This window comes from Dasypus novemcinctus, chromosome 4, assembly GCF_030445035.2.
Source record: "Dasypus novemcinctus isolate mDasNov1 chromosome 4, mDasNov1.1.hap2, whole genome shotgun sequence".
NCBI classification, from domain to species: domain Eukaryota; kingdom Metazoa; phylum Chordata; class Mammalia; order Cingulata; family Dasypodidae; genus Dasypus; species Dasypus novemcinctus.
Genome location: NC_080676.1, coordinates 78,067,795 through 78,082,672, shown reverse-complemented (window position 1 = coordinate 78,082,672; position 14,878 = coordinate 78,067,795). Strand labels below are relative to the sequence as shown.

At 34.2% G+C, this 14,878-nt stretch overlaps 1 protein-coding gene across 2 annotated transcripts in view; it reads right to left on the bottom strand.

The window, feature by feature from the left end:
• The window catches only part of KPNA1 (karyopherin subunit alpha 1), an 84,082-nt gene that overhangs the window by 15,924 nt on the left and 53,280 nt on the right, over window positions 1-14,878 (bottom strand). For both annotated transcript variants that reach the window (XM_004467159.4, XM_004467160.4), the window contains exons 6-11: window positions 11,373-11,504; window positions 10,209-10,297; window positions 9,756-9,855; window positions 9,161-9,324; window positions 7,911-7,989; window positions 3,002-3,127 (exon numbers count right to left, since the gene is read on the bottom strand). In XM_004467159.4, coding sequence (XP_004467216.1) covers window positions 3,002-3,127; window positions 7,911-7,989; window positions 9,161-9,324; window positions 9,756-9,855; window positions 10,209-10,297; window positions 11,373-11,504 — 690 coding nt within the window. The remainder of the gene's footprint in view (window positions 1-3,001; window positions 3,128-7,910; window positions 7,990-9,160; window positions 9,325-9,755; window positions 9,856-10,208; window positions 10,298-11,372; window positions 11,505-14,878) is intronic.

Here is a 14,878-nt window from a genome sequence, read left to right as displayed (position 1 = left end):
GGTATTAGTAGAAGCATTATTCATGATTGCAAAAAGATGGAAATAAGCAGTTGTCCATCAACAGGTGAATGGATAAACAAACTGTGGTATATACACACAAAGGAATATTATGCAGCCATAAAAAGATATGAAGTCGTAAAGCATATGAATACATGCATGAACCCGGAGGACATGAATTGCATGAAGCAAGCCAGACACAAAAGGATAGATACAGCATGACTGCGCTACTATGAACTAAATATATTGTGTAATCTCACGGAGTTAATAACTTAAATATGGGTCACCAGGAAACAGAATGAGGTTAGAGAGTAGAAAGCTGAGTGGTACCTTGTGCAGAATTGGTATAAATGATGTGTGTTATTATTCGGAAATGAATAGAAAGGTGACAACATAATGTTTGTAACTAGCGATACTTTGAGTATGACAGTGGTTTAAAGGTAAAGTCTAAGGTCATATATATTACTAAAAAATAAGTTAAAAATTTTAACTTGGTAAAGTATAGCATAGTAAAACCACATGTGAAATATAAATATGGGTAAAATTCCATATCTAAGACCGTTTTTCTTTGAAACTGAATAAATTTGTTAATATTACAAGATATTAGTCAGACCAAAACAAAACAAAAAAAAAAACATTCTTAGTGAAAAAAATAGAAACAGAGTACTACTTATTATATGGTCCCATTTATATAAAATATAAGTAATAAATTAGTTTATAAAGACGGAATTAGATAGTGGTTATTTTATGTAAGGCTGGGGAAGGACTGCTAAGGAGTGTGGAGTTTTTCTTTTTGGAGGAATGAATTGTTCTCAAATGTTTTGTGGTGATGAGTGTACAATATTGTGATTATGCAAAAAGACACTGATGATACACCTTAGATCATATGGTATGTAAATATTTCTCAAATAAAATTGAGAAATAAATAAATATATAATTGTGCAAGAATAGCCAGAAATAGCTATGTACAGCAGGGGAAACAAACAGTTTGAGAGGTAAAGAATTTTGTTTCTTTGTTTTTTTGCTTATTATTATCAAAATAATGAAAATGCTCTAATAATGATTGAAGCAATGAATGTGCAACTATGTGATTTTACCAAATACCACTGACTGCACACTTTGGATGAATTACATACTTTATTAATATGTATCAATAAAGTCGATTTGTTAAAAAATACAAATCTAAATAGAATACATATACCTAGTTTTGTGTAAGAAATTATTTTGTAAAAATATTCCTTGAAGGAAACAGATGAACTGTTAACAATGGTGATTCAAAAATTGACTCAAATATAAAGAAAATTAAGACATATTGTAGATATATTTTAAATATTTAAATGTGATCCTCAAACACACAACTATTTATGGCAGTATTTCAATACTGGGTTAAGAAAACTAGAAACTGGGAAGAGAAGCAGCTAAAGCACTTAATTTGATTTTTATTTTTCAAATACTATTGAAGTTATAATGTATGCAGGCCCATTCCTGTTCTATATCTCATACCAGAAAAGTGTATGGTATATACTACTATAGTATGCAGGAATGATAAGAACTGAGTAAAAAAAAAATCATGCAGTCTTTACTTGGCTTTAGAGACACACACACAGAGTTTAGAATGATATTAAAATACATCATCTATTATTTTAATGAAGTAGACATTTCATTGTTTTTTTCCTCTGGGATCAGTCAATGAAGAGATGTTTTGAAGAGTTACATCCCCAATTATGGATACCACTATGGTGGAAATTGAAGACCTGTGGCTTTCTGGTTTATTAAGGGTCAATTTTATTATTTTTACTTTATTCAGCCTGCACTCTCATGCTGACTGTGCTAAAACTAGATATGCATGGCACCTCCCTTGTAGGTATGTTCTCCTGCATTCTGGTTTTGAAGCACAGTTTTTTTTTTTAACATAAGATGAAAAATGAAAACTATATAAAATTTATATAGAATAAGTGTTTCCACTTATTAGAGTTGTTAAAAGGAAAATGAATTAATATTTTACATAAAGATTTTGTTACACTATTGTAGGTGAAAAAAAATCAGGAAAGTAAATATTATTAAAAAATAAAACCACCAAAAAAAAAAAAATGAGGAAGAAACATAAGGGGAGAAAGCATCTATGGACCAAAGTAGACTTATTATTCTAGTAATGGAAGAATTTATAACATTGATATAAAGATATTGGTCACCAGAGGTTCTGAAAGGTGAGGGAGGGAAGAATAGGTATAACATGGGCCATTTTAGGAACACTGGAATTGTTCTAAATAATATTGCAATGACAGATACCAGCCATTATACATTTTGCCGAAACCTGTAACACTATACAGTGCAAAGTGTAAACCACAATGTAAACTATAGACCGTGGTTAGTAGCAATGCTTCGATATCTGGTCATCAATTGTAATAAACATATGACACTAATTAAAGATGTTAATAGGGGAAAAAGTGAAAGGGGAAGGGGATGGAATATAGGAAAATCCCTTATATTTTTAATGTAACTTTTCCGTAATCAAAAATTTTTTTAGGAATAAAGGAAAAAATGGCATGGGAAAAACATGTATTCCTATCATTCATGTCATTAACAAAGGAGAAAAATCATATGATAATCTTAACAGGTGAAGAAAAAGCATTTGATAAAAATTAGCACAAACTTCAATATTTGTTCATTAATTTTAACAAATGTACCACACTAATAAAAGATGCTATTAATAGGGGAAAATGTGCAGGGGGGGAGAGGGTGTGTGGGGGCGTGGGTATATGGGAACCCCTATAAATTCAATGTAACTTTTCTGTAATCTAAATAAAGCTAAAAAAAAAAAAAAAGGAAAAAAGTTGTTATGATGAATTATCGGCATAAAGAAAGTAAGCAGACTATGAAACAAGACAATGATGTTGGAAGTTGGGTCTTCAAGGCATTCATGAAAAATATATATATTTTAAAGTCTAACTGAAAAACCTTATTTTTCAATGAAAATACAGAAAGACAGGTGTTATTTTATTACCTGGATCTGTGCTCTATTTCCAGCTGTGATATTAGATATTGTCCAACATGCCTCCTTTTTGATAGATTCCTTTGGGCTACTCAGCAAATGCAATAAACTCTGCAGAGCTGAGCAATTCAAAATTACCTATAAGAAAAAATTGGAAAATTTTACTTACTATACAGATCCAAATATAAGTAAACCTTTAATTCAGAGACCATACTTAGAGAAATAATACCTCCACTTAAGAGTTTTAGAGACAAATAAGTAACTTTAAAAACATAAAAAAGGACTCACTGCTATTAACAATTAGTCTCTAAGATTAACAACAAACTGGTTTCAATGTACTCTTTTTGACAACTGCTAAAATTGTACTTAATGAGGCACAATAAAGAATGTTAGAATTAGTGATAAGAACAGAATTATTCATATCCCTACAGGATATTAAAATGTCTTTCAGATGGGTAAATTTATCAGTGCTCAGTAAATCAGAAATATTCTCAGATTTTTAAGTCATTTGACAACTCTCTACATAGTAGTCAATGATTCAGTACATTTAATGAGTACCTTCTATATGCTTAATGAAGTGTTCTGCAGAATAAAAAAGAAAGGCTATAACCCCAACTAATGAACAGCTGAAGGAGATAAGGCAAATACACATAAGAAACAGACCACTTCCACCAGAAACTAAAATCATAAAATTATAATGATGAAAATAAGTATGTGGTGTGCTTAAGAATCAATCACTAGAGAGTGGATACAGCTCAAATGATTAAGCACCTGCTTCCCATATACAAAGTCCCGGGATATGGGACCAACTCTCACTGGGGAGCAGATTTGACTCAGTGGTTGAGAAACTGATTCCCATGTATAAGGTCCTGGGTTCAATATCCAGTACCTCCTTAAAAAAAAAGATCCATCATTGAACTTAGGTATTTATTCCAAAACAAATGCAAGTATTTATAAAGAATTAAGTATATGATGAAAGTTAATCCTTTCTTCCTCCAACAACTGGTGGTTTTAATTGATGGCTCTAGAATAAAGGTAATGTTGAAGAATATTTTTTTGCATCAATTCTTAACCCCAATCATCAAAACGAATTTGCAACCAATTTAAAGGATATGAGAAAAAAAACAACAACCATAAAACAGAAGAATATCTGGGAAGTGGACTTGGCCCAGTGGTTAGGGAGTCCGTCTACTGCATGGGAGGTCCATGGTTCAAACCCTGGGCCTCCCTGACCCGCGTGGAGCTGGCCCATGCACAGTGCTAATGTGTGCAAGGAGTGCCCTGCCACACAGGGGTGTCCCCACGCCCAAGGAGTGCGCCCCGTAAGGAGAGTCGCACAACGGGAAAGAAAGTTCAGCCTGCTCAGGAATGGCACCACACACACAGAGAACTGACACAGCAAGATGACACAAGAAAAGGAGACTCTGACAACAACAGAAGTGGACAAAGAAGAACATGCAGCAAAATGGATACAAAGAACAGACAATTGGGAAACGGACTTTGGCCCAGTGGTTAGGGCGTCCGTCTACCACATGGGAGGCCCGCGGTTCAAGCCCCGGGCCTCCTTGACCCGTGTGGAGCTGGCCCATGCGCAGTGCTGATGCGCGCAAGGAGTGCCCTGCCACGCAAGGGTGTCCCCCACGTAGGGGAGCCCCACGCGCAAGGAGTGCACCCATGAGGAGAGCCGCCCAGCGCGAAGGAGGGAGCAGCCTGCGCAGGAATGGCGCCGCCCACACTTCCCGTGCCGCTGACGACAACAGAGGCGGACAAGGAAACAGGACGCAGCAAGGAGACGCAGGGAACAGACAGCCAGGGGAGGGGAGGGGAATTAAATAAATAAAAAATAAATCTTTAAAAAAAAAAAAAAAAAAAAAAAAGAACAGACAATTGGGGGGGGAGGGGGGAGGAAGGGGAGAGAAATAAATAAAAATAAAATCTTTAAAAAAAAAAGAAGAATATCTAAATATACAGCTGATTTCAGGATGGTAAAAGACGTTCTAAGCATAAAAATTCAGATTACAGGAGAAAAATCAAAATTTTATCAAATAAATTTTATGCATGTCAAAAATCTTAACAAAATTAAAATGCACACTACACAATGTGAACAAATATTTGCAACACATGAAGTTGCTAACTTTAATGTGTAAATTGTTGAGATACTAAATTTTTAGTAGAAAATTATAAGTAATGAAAGAAATGCAAATTAAGATGAAATCAAAATAACTTATGGTTAAGCAGGTAAGATCTTTCTAAAATCAATATGGCATCAAGAAGCTTTAAAAAATGCTCACAATTTGCCACAAATAATTCTACTTCTAGGAAATCTACCCAGAGGAAATTATAAAGCTCACATCAGATTATTACGTGAACACCATGAAAAGTGGTACATAAAACTGTACAGACTACAATAAATGTGTGAAAAACATATATATATATGAACAAGAAAAAGACTAGAAAGATAGACAGCAAACCGTTAATGATAGTATTTTTAGGTAGTGGAGTTATGAGTGACATTTATAATAAATAAATCTTAAAAAAAGAATGAGATTAAAATCTTGAAGTCCAAACTTCTTAGTGTCTTTCAAAAAAACTCACTGTTCCTAAGAGGAAAACAGATAATGTGAAGAAGATTTTTTTAGGAAAGAATAAACTGATGTTACGAAAAACTAAATTGAGCAGTATAATTGCTTGGGGAGGTACAAAACAAATTAGATGTGTACTACAACCTTTGTGTGTGAGCAGAGACCAAAATAAAGTAAATAGGTATAGCTCTAGCAACAATAAGTATCAACAAGAGCTGGTGATTTGCTATACAGAAAGGAGGGAGAAGGAGGCACCAAATATGATGGAAAAGTTTCCAGAATGGATGAATAAGTGATCAGTTAGTTACATATACCATTGACAGAAACAGAAAAAATCAGGATTTGCTTTGTAGGGAAAGAAGATACAATTTTGAGAGAGAGAAATATGAGACATGCAAGCATAAATATCTAACAGGCTACTGGAACCAAACACCAGTGATTGTATACTTTGGATGGACTATATGCTTTATTAATATGTTTCAATAAAATTGATTACGGAATTAACAGGCTACTAGAAACACGGAAATGGAACTTGAGAGAGGTCAGAACTAGATGTATAGATCCAGCAACTCATTCATTCAATAAATATTTTTGAGTCCCTATACATTGTGCAAGATTTTAGAAGCACAGTAAAGAACAAAATAGACACAATCTTTCTTTACAAGCAATTAGTTATAATACAATGTGATAAGTACTATGATGGTGTATGGATCTGAAGTAGTTGTCACCACAGAGATGGAGTTAAAGACATATGTTTCATACAAAGGGGGAAAAACATGGCAAGACAGGATATTGGTGGCTGTGGTGGTGGGTTGGGTATTTTTTTTGAATAGCAAATACACTTACATAGTTCAAAAACTCAGAAAATGTAAAGACTACATACTTAAAAGTCTTCTTCCCATTGCTATACCCCAGACACCCAATTCTACACCAAAGACAACCAATGTTCTTAATTTCCTGTGTATCCTTCCAGAGAAATTTTATATAGATACAATCAAATACATATTCTTCTCATCTCCTCCTTTTCCCTTTTATGCAAAAGGCAACATATTCTATACATTATTCTGCCCCTTGTTTTTCTTTTTTAAACAATTTCATCTGGAGATCTTTCCATATCAATAGATAAGGGCTTCTTCTTCCTGTTGAATAGCATTCTCCTGAATAGGGGCCAAATTTCAAAGGATCTTAAAAACCATAAAAACCACTCAAGGACAATAGGGGCCATAAAAGGATAAGAGAATAACATGGTCAAATTTGCCTTTTACAAGCATCATTCTGGTTATGTGGGAACAGTACAAGAAAAGTCTGAACCAAGCACTGGCAGGGATAGACAGAGATGGAGTAATAGTACTTAATCACTGATGAGAAGATAAAAGAGGGGGAAGAATTAAGCTGGTGTCCAGGTTTCTGGCCTGGGAAAAGATTAGTGCCATTCACTGAGGTAGGGAACATAAGCGGAGGTCCAGATATACAGGAGAAAATAATGAGTTCCCATATGGACATGATAAATTTAAAGCAAATATTAGCGTTGAAAGAAACCTTAGAGAACAAACCCAACATTCCTTAATTTCAGAGATGAGAAAACTGAAGACATTAAATGTCTTGTTCAGAGTCAGCGCTGAGGCTAAAATGTAACTCTCAATTCTTAATCCACAAAGGTGATATCACAAAGGTTATGATGGACGGTGTAAATAAGATCGATGAATGAGACTGTAGGACTGACTCATGGAGGATGCTTACAATCAGGAGTGAAAGGAGCTTGTTAAAGAGAAATAAATGGTCACTGGGGCAGGAAAATCCAAATATTTCAGTATAAAAATCTAAGGAAATCATTTTAAAATATTATCAATGATCTGTGAGATCAGGGCAATCAACTGTAAGTGGTGTGCCTTTTTATAGCTATTGAGTGGAGTAGGGAGTAATGTTAGGAAGAAGGAGGAAATTATAAAACAGAAAGTTTCTCTTTATATAGGGGACCTGCATAGGTACAAAAGGAAGGAAACTATCAGAAAGGATGAGATGAAGATAACAGAGACAGAGAAAGTATGCTACTAGAGACTTCTGATGCTCACAGAGAACCGTTTCAACTATAAAGAGAAGTTGGAAACAAAACATCAAATCAGAGGAACCCAAAATTGCTATAAGCAACACGTCAAGACATAGGTACTGAAGTTAATGAGTAGTTACCTAAGCCAAAACTTTCAACAAATATTAATGAGAAGAAGTATGGATGTCAATTCTCCCTAATAATATGGAGTTAAATAGTATCTTAAAAGCACGATCATGGTTCAAAGTACTATTTTTTAAGGGAAAAAAACTTAGTTACCACTTATTCATACCTGTGTCTGAATATCATCCCCTGTGACAATATTTCCTACAGCCCGCAATGCAGGAGAAACCACTTTATAATCATTATGCCTGCAACCATAAAAAGAAATGTTATATGTACCAGTTCTATCCTTAGCTTCTTCTCCTTAAAGTCAAAATCCAAAAAAAATAGTATGTGATAGGATTTTGAAAACAGAAAGGTTCCTATGGTGGTTATTAAGGGAATGTTACTATGCTGATAGAATGTTTGGTGTCCCCTAGAAGAGCTGCCTTTCCCTTTATTTAATATTTTACTACAAATCTTTCCTAGTAATCTTTTTACCAGAGTATCCATCACCTGGATTTCAAGTTTTCCCTCTCATTCTTTAATATAGGTTTCATTTCCTCTTTACTTGGTTCCTCGTTGGTTGCTGAGATAATGAAGAGCAATAGTTAACATTTATGCAGAGCTTTGCAGTTTTATAAATTTTACAATTTTCATAGAGTCAACAGTTGAACTAACATAAAAATGAAAGCTTGGCTTCAGATTCCAAATACTGACCTCTTTCTACCAAACCACAGCTGCCTTACTGGTCAAAAAAACCCTCTACAAAGCCCTTTATACAAATGAAGACAGATATCAAGTTCTGGCAGGTTTTAACCTGAATACTGTTTAAACTTTCCTTAAAGTTTCTATTTTCTCTCCCTCTTATATTAATAAGATTAATCACTCTTTTCAAAACGTTTTCAGTTCCTTCACATTTATTCTAAGATATGATGACTATCAAATGTCTCACTTGGGAAAATGTCTCCTTGCAACTACTTTGTACGTATTTCAATTAAATTGCGCATGCTTGTAATTGTACCATTTTTCCAATATTATCATTCTATAAATTTTATCTTTTTCTGCTACAGTATCTTCCAAAATTTGATTAATACAGTTCCAAATTACTTTTGCCATCAGTTAATTAATTTCCCACTCCATAATCAAAGGCATCACAAAAAGATCTATCAAAAGCAAAATAAAAGTCAACATCTGACATCAAGTGACATCTGACATCAAACTCTAAGTGAAACAAACAGATGAGGAGTGATTCTTGTTAGCTAACTGCAGAAGAGACAGAGGTTTTTTATAGGCATCAAAAAACAATAAGATTTGGGCATTAAAATAAACAAAAGTAACAAAAGATAGCAACCCAAAGCACAAAAATAACATAATGTACAATCAATATATGAACAACTAGAAAAAAAGAGCAGACACACTTTCTTAAAGATATCTTACATCAGCAGCTCCACAAGTCTCCTACAGACACCTGCATCAATGACTGCTTGTATTTTATCATTAGGTCCATCTGATAGATATGAGAGTGCCCAGCAGGCATCAGCCAACACATCGGTGTCACTGACAAACAGCAACCAAGAAAGCACATTCAGACATGGGGAAACCTGTAAAAGGAAGATGAGAGAGGAGTTATGAATGATATCAGCAGCCCTGCAATTTACTTTTATGATATAGTCAGAGCCCAAGTAAAATAATTTCAGGGAGCAAAGTTTCATATACAATATTTAAGAGAGATTCCTGCAAAAACACTCTGTGGACCAAAAAGATAAAAGAACTTTCAGAAGTGCTAAAACTAGGAAATTCTGTATTTTAGAAGCCTGTTATGAATAAAAAGTGATAGGTTTTAAGACCAATTCAGGGCTTTTTACATGGAGTAAAAAATTACTCTAAATTAAAAACACACACACAAAAAAAAAAACCTGTTTCCCTAGAAACAGACCGAATTCTAACATTTTATATTTTATTAAAAAATGTCTATCTTTCTGTTCACATTAAAGTTGGTTACTATGACTTGTTTTAAACACATAATTCTTACCTTTGCAAATTCTGGAGGTGGACTTTTCCCTCTACAGAGATTAGACAAAGCCCATACTGCATTCCGGGTCATGGTCAGACGGTTTTGCTTTGAAAATAACCTACAAGCATGATGATACAATTGTAAGCTATATGAAAGATATCAATTCAGTGATGTGATAAATATTAAACTGCTTAATTCTACTGAACAAAGATTCCTCAAATAGCTTTTCCCTAGAAGAGTGAAGCTTCATTAATTCTAATTCCACTAATTCAGAATTTTGGCACTGGAAAGAAGAAAGATTCTTAAAGAAATGAGTACAAATTAATAAGAAATCATCTAGTCTGAAAAATAATACTAGAAAATCCAAAATGGTTTCAAAAAATATACTACTTTCTAGGGAACCTCCCATGCTTTCATTACTCAAAAAAAAAAAAAAAAAACAAGAAAAAAGAAAAAGAAAAAAAAACTTACTGCAACAGTGGGGGAAGGATATTACAGTCTAAGACGTAATCCCTGCACATGGTACTATCTCCAGCAATGTTGCCAAGAGCCCAGACTGCCTGTGAAAGAGTTACATTAATTAATCATGGGTTTTACAGTATAATTCCCTCACAATTCTTACAAAAAAGATGCCAGCACATCACAATAACTTTATAAAAGTATACAGTAATTAATCAAAATATTATACACATGGACATTAACTATTAACATCTTTACACTCACTAATCAGGGAGTCAAATGAAATAGTTGTGGCTGGGGGAAGAACAATAACATTCTAAAGTGTACAACAAACTGAAGGAAAATGTGAACATTCATAGCAGTAAGCTTATTAAAGGGAGGAATCATTTCTTATATTCTTTATCTTACAGCACCCAACACCCATCCCTAAGTAACATTCCATAAGTTCTTGGTACATAACTTAGATTCAAATGGCTTACCCAGATTAAAAGTGCATTTTAAGCTAGTTTACATTAGAAAACAGTTAACAAAAAATTTAAGAGCAATAAAAACGCATATAACTTTATTAAACTTTAGGGGTAAGGGTTATATTACCTTGATTGTGATGGTTCTATGGATACATGCACATGTCAAAATTTATCAAATTGTACACTAAAAATATATATAGTTTATTGTATGTCAATGATACCCCATAAAGTTGTTAAAAATCATACTTACTTGGCACTGATTTATATTTACAAATTTGTTTTTTCTTTTATTTTTGGTTTTATGTTTTTTTATATATTCACAAATTTGATAAAACTGGCAGTAATAAAGTTCATTTTTCTATATCTTTTTCTGCATGAAAGCTGCAAAGACCTGCTATTTCAATCAACACTAGAGATTCCTACAGTGAAAAGCTCTATCAGATAACTGCTTACATGGTCTAAAAAAGTATATATAGATGGCTTACAGAATTTCAGGGCTGAAAGAGAAAAAATGGTTTTATGTGTTGAGAAGACTCTCCCTATATTCTCTATGAAATTCTCTCCTTCAATTTTAGATTTACAGAACGCTCCCTGTGATGAATCATAGATTGTCATGGCCTAGAGGTAAAACTCAGGCCCTGACTTATAAGACCAAAGGGAGAAGTTATATTCTTTCATCTGCTTCTCTTTATTTGTTTTATTTTTTTACCTGCTCCTGGACATCTTCAAACTCTGAGCTGAGCAACTCTATGAAGATGGGCACAGCTCCTGCCTGAATCACAATCCGGGTCTGCAGAGAATTCCCTGAAGCAATATTTGTCAGTACCCAAGCTGATTCAAACTATAAAAATAAAAATAATTTTTCATTATTTCCTTAGAACTTAATACTTTGTTCATTTACAACAATAAAGTTTTCTGCACATGAAGAAAAGAGCCTGAGATCATTCAACCTATCAGTTGAATACCGTTTATTAATTTTAAAGGTATTCCCAGAAAAAATACCTCAGCCTAGAGGAATATTCAGGTTATCTAAAATTTCAGACCAAGGAAGAGCTTTCATGCAACCATAAAAAGAATGAGGGAGGGAAGTGGAGGTGGCTCAAGAGGTTGAGTGTCTGTTTCCCACATGGGAGGTCCCGGGTTCAGTTCCCGGTGTCTCCTAAAAACAAACAACAAGCAAACAAATGGGAAAAAAAAAAAACAATTCAGAGGAGTCGATATGGCTCAGTGGTTGAGAGTCAGCTTCCCATGTACTAGATCTGGGGTTCAATCACCAGCCCCAGTACATCAAGAAAGAAAAAAAAAAGAATGAGGGAGCATTTTATGTGCTGATACAGAATGATCTCCCAAGGTATGAATGAAAAAATCAAATGCAAAACAGTTTAAATTAAAATGGTAACACAGTATATTTTCTAAAAGAGTTTAAAAGGGAATACACACATTAATTTACTTATTGCACAAAATATCTCTGGAAGAAGTCATAAGAAACTGTAAATACTTGTTGCCTCCATGGAGGAGTGTGGGTAACAAGGGAACAAGAGTGAGAAAGACACTTTTTACTGTAAAGCCCTATGTACATGACCTAATTTTTAAAATTAATTTTTATAGGATGGGAAAAGTGAAATGGAAAGAGGACATTAAGGTAAAACATAAAATATAAGCATAGTGAAGAAGGTGAAAGATAGCTTAAATGGTAAGTAGGAAGGGAGTTAATGAGTATCCAATTAACAAAATTTGTGTCTTCAGAGCATAAGAGCTTCCAATAAAGGAAAAGTCTCCAAACCAAGATACAAAGATAAGATTATCCTTTTAAGAGCATTCTTAATAGGAAGAAAAAGCAGGTACACTGAATAATTATAGCAATGATAAATAGAAGGTATGAAGATAATTAAGGCCAACAAAAAATACAATGTATTACTAATTCTATACATCCATCTCTACAGCTACTTAATTTTTAGCTTAATATTAAGAAATCCAAAAATGAACTTTTACATTTCTATTTAGATAAGGTTTCTTAATTGAATTTTGGGATTGGTTCCTTTTCTCCTTCAGTCTTCTTTTTATCCTTTAACGAACATATGTTAAAAAAAAAAATCAGTGGTATGCTTGTTGAACATAAAACTGTGACTCTTCAGTTAAAAGGCAATTATATGGGAAACTAAATCATTAATCATTGGGGATGGGGGGAAAATGAAAGAAATGGGAAGACAATTAGATTAGCATAGTCCACAGCTCTATGAATAATGGCATTCATAGGAGACTCTTAAAGAAGAGGACAGTTAAGAAACCTATAAATACAACATAGATATGAGTAAGATGAAACAGTCTGACAGCCTAATTGCACACTAATATTACAACAGCAGAGAGGTCCAGACTCGGAGCACCACAGTCAAAGTCTTACTTTTTAAATGATATTTTGCTTGTGAAGTTGGGAGACTTGTAAATTCAACACTGAATATCATCGAGTAAAAATGTATCACACATCATTTCTGCAATTAAATTACCATGGAAACCAATGCTCAAACCCTTTTCAATTTGTCTGAATTAAATCTTTACAGTTGTAAAGTACTTTATATTTTGAAAGCACACTCTCAGGTGATCCCTACAACCACCATTACAGTAATGCTAAACAGAAGATATGAATGTAATCAGAGAAGTAAAATACCTGGCCTTTCTAGTTTATGAATGAAGAACTGTCAGAAAGAAAGATCCAACAATTTGACTAATGATTTGAGTAATGTTACACAGTCAGAAAGGATGAGATCACAGCCTTTTCATCTAGTACACTTTGAAACCCAGCCAATCCTCTTTGAAACATATGTGTAACACTGAGTCTTTCAGTTGCTTGTAGTTTTGGTATCTAGCACAAGAAATTCTGTATTATAGCGGTATGCCAAGTTACTTAGTGGATGCTAAACGAAAAGATGGTTCACCTAAAATGTAGTTGCTTTTCCTTATGCAGAAAACCACTTGTAAAACAGAGACATAGAGTTTGGGTATAAAAGCAAGTTGTCCTACCAGAATGCAGACTCAAAAGTTCAAGAGATAATTCAGAGATGAAGTCAGAGAAATGAAAACTGTGAGAAAAAGCAATCTGGAAAGAATGAGCAAGATCAGCATACTTACCTATCTACACTGAAGAGAAGTACTGAAGTGAGATTTTGGTATAAAAGAAATGGTAAGAATAACCTAGGAAGATAATGGTATATTAAAGAGTTATCAGAATGAATTACTTGGCATGCTAATTGATGCCAGAGTTCAGGCTGCTATTTGTCTTATGATGCTTAACGCCAAAGGTCTTGGAGGAAATGAGAGGGAATTCCAGAAACTACTCAAGTGAATAAAATGGAGAAGCAAAACAAAATTGAGTAATGACAAATGATTAGGAAAATGAACAAATTAATAATAGCCTAAACATGGGTGGGAAAAAACCTTCAAGGCCTCTTTCGGTAAAAATGGAAATCAGAAAGTTTTGCCATAGCCAGGGACAGAAGATAATAACTCATTAACTATACGACAAAGAACACTGATAACATGACCATGTGGATTCATGCAATAATAGTGCATTAAAACACACATATATACATATGGTGCTGAATACTTTGTTGTTTTTTGACTAATATAACCTTAGTGTTCCAAGAATGGCATCATGCAACGAAATAACCTGTCATGCAGCTGCGATTGCTTATAAATTTTAATTCTGCTATGGTTTTCACTGTGCAGAACTAACTAAGGCTACAAACTGAGAAATCTGAAGGGCACACTAAAGACTTTATGGTTTATCTCTCCCCTTTCTCAGTCTCTACCTTCCGGTGCTCAGTTCCTTAAATAAGGAAAATGAGAATCCAAAACTGAAGTACTTCTGACCTCCTATCAAGTTTCCCACTCCAGGTTGAAGTACGCCTGGTTCCCTTTCTCCATTTGGATCACGACTCTGTTGCTGGCCACTTTGCCGGTTCCATTCTGGTTCCTAACAAATGCCAGGCTCACCTGGAGAGCAAGTGAAAAGAAAGGCTCACATCAGAAAAATAAACCCAGATATCAAACTCTGTAGAGAACAGTGCCTGAGTCATCTGAGCAACCTTCAAGAAAAGGTAGAGGATCAATGAAGATGAGAAAAGATGCATAAGGATGAAGGCTTACTGCAGTTTATCACATTAAGCTTTTAGAGGGGACAAGAAAGGCAGGAAAGGGGAAACAGCCCATTTAATTCAA